Source organism: Alligator sinensis, unplaced genomic scaffold (genome assembly GCF_000455745.1).
Source record: "Alligator sinensis unplaced genomic scaffold, ASM45574v1 scaffold342_1, whole genome shotgun sequence".
NCBI classification, from domain to species: domain Eukaryota; kingdom Metazoa; phylum Chordata; order Crocodylia; family Alligatoridae; genus Alligator; species Alligator sinensis.
Window position 1 is genome coordinate 1822534 of NW_005842126.1, and position 6044 is coordinate 1828577.

General features: G+C 37.4%; 1 protein-coding gene across 1 annotated transcript in view; it reads left to right on the plus strand.

The window, feature by feature from the left end:
• The window catches only part of E2F3 (E2F transcription factor 3), a 41148-nt gene extending 35104 nt beyond the window's left edge, over positions 1-6044 (plus strand). Inside the window, exons 7-8 of the mRNA XM_025205720.1 lie at positions 2583-2721; positions 3753-6044. Of these exons, the coding sequence (XP_025061505.1) occupies positions 2583-2721; positions 3753-4018 (405 nt within the window). The 3' untranslated portion in view covers positions 4019-6044. The remainder of the gene's footprint in view (positions 1-2582; positions 2722-3752) is intronic.

Here is a 6044-nt window from a genome sequence, read left to right on the forward strand (position 1 = left end):
ATGGCCCAAGTGTGTGTGGAGCACAGAACATAAGAACTGCCATTTGCTGGGTCAGGCAATAGGTCCATCTTGCCCAGTATCCTGTATCACATGGTAGCAGAGAATGGATGCTGAAAGGGAGAGTAAACTGGGTATGAACTAGGGATTTTTCTCTCATTTGCAGCATTTAAGGTTTAGGAAGTTTTGATTCAGAAGCTATATCCCTGATTCCCATTCTCAGTAGCTACTGATGCCCCTTTCCTGCAAGAATATGCCCAACCTGTCAGCTTTCACAGCATCTGGTGGCAATGAGTTCCACACTTTAATTACATGTGGTGTGAAAAAACTTCCTGTTGTTAGTTTTAAATGTACTACCTGCTAGTTTCATGTTTCATAGTTCTTGTATTGTGAGACAGTAAATAATAAATCCCTATTTACTTTCTCTTTGCCATTTAGTATTTTTATAAAGCCTTATCATGTCCTCCCTCAAGCATCTCTTTTCTAAACTGATTAGGCCTATCCTCTTTAGTCTATCCTCATGTGGAAGACCCTCCATACCACTAATCGACTTTGTTGCCTTTCTCTGTAGAAACCCTTTTGCTCCCCAGACCTCCAGACTCAACTAGTGTTTTCAGAACAATGTGTTGTTTTATCATTTACCCAACAGTACACAGCAGCTAGAGGCAGTGAGTAAAACAATAAAGGTTTAGGTACTCATACCTGAACTTCAGCAGTGTTGGTAAGTTCCTCTGAGCCAAGATGTCCCTATTTGTGAGTTGGGAGTGACAGATAGTGCTTGGGTTTTCCCTTAAAGATTTCTCTCCAATGGCAGCTAGTCACTTAAACCCCATCACATTTTTCAACCTAAGATCCTTCAGTGTTTTAGGGTCTCCTTTGATCCTAGTCTCAGTTTGAGAAGCATAAACCTTGCTAGCCTGTTTGAGACAGTTAAGGCCATTCTCTGATTGATAGCTCTCCATATTGTCCCCCTATATTGTCATCGTCATTATTTTGTTTCCTGTTTGTTTTCCCCCAACAGCCTTTGATTTCATTTTTAGAAGTATGACAAGACGATATCAAACAGATAAACTGAGGTTCATAGGATACTCTTTCATTTTTTCATACCTGACCTGTTTCAGCTTCAGTCTGCACTCACTTCTCCTCCTCCTACACATTAGTCACATGTTGTACACCTCAGTTGCCCTTGATATTGCTCTTGCCAGATAGCACTGTCCTTCTTTTAGTTTGCTTGTTTTTTTCAATATTGTTCCTTAACCCCCTCTCAATCTATTCTTAGCTTCAGTTTCTATAGCCTTCTGTTTTCTTGATAAATTGTTTTTGTCTTGAACTACACAACAATATGGGTCAGATCCTATTCCACCTAGTAGCTAGGTACATGCACTTTCAGTGTCTAGGTACAATCCTGTCCTATGATGCTTAAGTCTCTGAAAAGCCATTAATGGATCTATTTTTGAAATGCACCTTCATATTGGCTTTAAGCCTAAATTGGAAAAAGCAGTGAGGAACCAGCAACTTTTTGCATTAACTTCGTAGCAGGTTGGAGTAGAATTGTACCTAGATGCCTAATAGATTAAGAGCTAGCCCTTTGTACACTTACTATGGTAAAAAAATGTCCGGATATGAGGAACCATTTGTCTAAGAGCACAATAAATAACTTAGAGAAGAGCAAAGGTGTCTGTGCTACTGGTGCCTTGAATCTACTAATAATATAATGCATCCTTGATGATTTCCATGAGCCTGAAGCAAAGTGTTTGTTTGTTTTTTTATTGGAGAGTTAAGATTATTTTTTCCATCATAAGAGCAATAGACTAGATTTGTATCCATCCAGATATATTTTCACAAACAGTTTTTTTTCTCCCTCAACTTGTGTACTAAAAAGAGAAAATGCTAACTTTTCAAGACAAGGAGGGAATTTCAATCCCACAAGGAGCTTCTCCAGAATCGGTCTGCTCTAAGAGCATAGCATTTGCTTCCTTAGGAGGCAGAGGGGCCCATAAACCAAGCATTTTGGGGAAGAAAAAGCCACATGATTTATTTTATGTTTATGGTTTAGAAAAACATCCCTTATTAGATGTTGTCAGTGATTTTTTTCCATATGCAGTTAATTATATTAATTTTTCACATAAACCAGATGCTAAGGCATTCCAGCTTTTTAAGCTAGAAAAACCCTTTTTGCTACTCCATTTTTAAAGCAGAAATATGAAAAAGTATATTAATTCTACAGTGTAATGTCATCACAGCTGTTGTGAAAAAGTATTAATGAGTCTGGTCCCCTTTTATGTGTACCTGCTTATAACATAACACAAATTGATGGACTTCTTAGGTTTGTGTTGCAAAGAAGTGGGAAGGTTGTATAACATGATGTCTTCCCATTTCTGAGTTGTATCAACCAAGCCTCATATCTTTAAAAAAAAAGGTGGAATGTAAAAATAATTTTTGTTTGTTGCATCAGAGCAAATTCAAACAGCGGCAGCCAAAACATCCATCTCTGCCTGGTATTTTGTCACCCCTGGGCAGATATGTTACTATTCCATTGCTTGTTTTTATCAAACTTTCCTAAAATTTGACATCTCTTCTATTAGCAGAGTGCATTGATACACTTATCTAGTACCCAAGGACCTATTGAGGTTTATCTGTGTCCCGAGGAAAATGATGCCCTCAGTCCAATGAAAATGTACAGTCAGGACCACAATGGAAATATCTCAAAAAACATTTCCAAAGGTAAGATACTCCACATGATGCGCAAAAGTCTTCAGTGTGGTATGAAAATGTGGCTGGAGTCATCTGTACAATTGTATTTTTGGGTGCCTTTTTGGCCAAGGAACTGGAAAGCTAAGGTACAAGTTTTCTTCAATATCTTTCTGATGCGTATTAAAAAGTATCTTTTTCCCCTGTTTGCCTTGTACTTATAACAGGGGTGTCAAACTTGTGGCCACAGGCTGCATTCAGCCAATGCAGCTATATAATCTGGCTCATGGGCTGCTGGAACAACCCCATGAGCTGGCCCTGCTCCCATGTGCTGTGTGTAGCACATACTGGCTCCAGGATCCAGCACTGCATAGGAGGTCAGTCCCAGTCCCAGCTACAGGGCCAGATGAATTTGACACCCCTGACTTATGACATCAGATCTTCTCTTTGCAGATTTTATAAAGCTATATATTTATAGCTGATCTGTTTGATAAAATGTATCTACTTGACCATGACTTTCTGAAAGAGAACAGTGGGCAGCAAACAAATATTTTCTCAAAGTCAGAAGCAAAATGCTACATTTACTTATTTGTCATCTGCAGTTAACCAGTCAGACATTCAAGACGCTTTATATTTAGTTAGAAAGCCTTGAATATACTTCACTTGGACACAGTCCCAAAGCCAGTTTATGTGCCCTGCTAAGACTTTCATAATAGGTTTGCATACTGGGTTCCATTGAAGAATCTGTGTCTTTCATTTAATTTCATTTCTGTATAAGTAATTGCTGACAGATGCTGCTTTCTGTGGCAAGGATACAGTAAATCCGTAAGAAAGCTTATGTTGCTGTCATCACCCCCGTCCTGTTCCCCCCATTCACTAAACCTAAGGGTATTTTTTCCAACATGCTATTTATAATCTACAATCAGGTGAATATAAGTGAGCAGAGAAAGAAGACCACTTCTTTGCTATGCATTTAAGTAACTTGGTGAAAAACCTTTGTTTTGGTATTTAATTGTTATATAAGAGATGAGACTATCACTATCTTTAACTTTCTTATCTAATAGATTTGGCTTCTGGTAACTCAGGACAAGGCGACAACTCAGTGAATATGACAAACCTCTCTCCACTGGCTTCTCCAACCAACCTTCTGCAGCAGACAGAGGACCAAATTCCCTCAAACTTTGAAGGGCCATTTGTGAACTTGCTGCCTCCTCTGCTTCAGGAAGATTATCTGCTGAGCCTTGGGGAAGAAGAAGGCATCAGTGATCTCTTTGATGCTTATGATTTTGAAAAGCTTCCCTCATTGGTGGATGAGTTTATATACAGTTGATTATGTTAACTTCAATATAAAGCATTTTTCTTTAAAAATGGCACCAGAACACCTGCTGTCACTCAGAGTTGTTCCCTAGCCCCCCAAGGATAGCATTACAGAGGAGTAAACCAGACTTCTGAGCAATGCTGACGGTCTAATGAAATACATCCTAGGTTAGTACAACCAACTGCAGGCTCTTGCAGCAAAGACCTGTGTGACCCTAGGCTCCAGCACCTCGTGAGTCAGCAAGTGGCACAGTGTGCAGGCAGGTAGCATAAATGACTTCTCCCCCACTTACTCAGTTTCTGCTTACAGTGTCAAGTGGGCTTGTGGAGGAGGGCTCAATGAACTGGTTTAGTCATAAATAGCAATTTTTTAATAGTACTTCAGGCCGTGCCTTCTGTGGAGAACGCATGTCTTTTGAGTCTCGCAACCTGGATTGTACCTGCAGTAAACGTAAATATAAAGTAATGCAAGCGTGTGAAATGGGTATCTTCAACTCTGCAGGAATGTTTAAATTGCTCAAAATGAGCGTTTTGAGAGCAATGTATGTGTTTCAATATGAGGTCAGATACTAAGGTCCTTAAAAAGCTTTTAATAAAAATACACTTTAAATGTAGTGTATATTTCAAATATGGGCAAAGTATAATGTTCTGCCACTTCTCATAGTAACCACATATTTTTTAAAAAGCTTATGTGTGTGTGTTTGTGTGCGTGTGCGAGAGAAAGTGTTTTACTTATTAAAAAAATAAAACGAAGATGCACAGTTCAGTTTTACTGCCCCCAGTGTGCACTAGAACTGGTACATAAATTTTTCTGGTACTAAGTGGGGCTTTGTGTTAAGTGCCTACTAGAGATGCACTGTGGGTTTTTCCCTTTATGGAAAACAACTTATGCCAAGCTTTGTTTGTTCAGTAATACCATATTTATCTCAGTGGGTTAGCTTCCTCTGCTTCTAGCTTTTATAATTCTCCTTGCCAGCAACATGGGACTGATGTTTTTTCCAAAGTAAAAACTACATAAGTGTAAGTACCACATCAGCTGAATTGTTTTATTTTTGAAACTCTTTGGTAGAGTAGTATAGCAACAATATTTATTTTTTTTCTTTTGAAAGTGAAAAGAATTCTAATGAGTCTTAAATAATTTCCATTTTTGTGTAAAATGTTGCCACTTTATGGGCTAAATTAATGTGTGTTGGTTTGGATAATGCCCCATATAATCTTCTGTTTGCATTATTGTTGTGTTTATCTGACATATATAGTAAATTTAGTACTATTTTATATTGTAGTTTGAATATTATGTATGCAGGTTTTCTGGTACCATTGAGTTGCTGCTATAGAAGCTCACATATGAAATGGCAAAAACTTACAGTACTTAAAACTGTATGACTGAGTGAGCCTTAGAATATAACAATGTATAAAGGGCAACACATTAAGAACTGTTAAACAGTGTTAAGTGTGTGTTTATGTGTACAAATGTGTGCATAGATCATTCTGCAGTTATATTTAAGTTGATATATGTTCTCTACTCACACTTTAGTTGTCTAGCAGTTTTGTACAATAGGAATTAATTTGTAAACACTGCCAGAATATTTTCTAGCTGGTTTGTAATTTTTTAAAGAGTTTTTTTAAATGATGTGGGTCTGTAAATAAAATTGTAGTATTTAAAGTTTAAGTCTTGTGTAAGAGGAAAGTAAAAGTTTTGTGAGCATGAAGATTTTGTGTGAGACAAGGGGCACTTTTGTGGGGGAAGATAAAATGAAGACTAATGGATATTGTCTGTCTTTGTTATACCATTTTGTACAAATTAAACACTTGTCCCAATGTGTGCGGGCAAAATACTAAACTAATTTAGCTTTGCATTGTATGCTAGTTTAAAAAACCTGTAAAATAATGTAAAAAAAAAAAAGCTTTTATGGTGGGTTTTGTAAATAGATTTATTAAAGGGTGACCTGTTCTCTAGCTGTGATCTTACCACTTCAAATGGATGTAATTTGAATAAATTTTGTATGGTAATGAATCAATAAAAAGGATTTTTTAAAGAG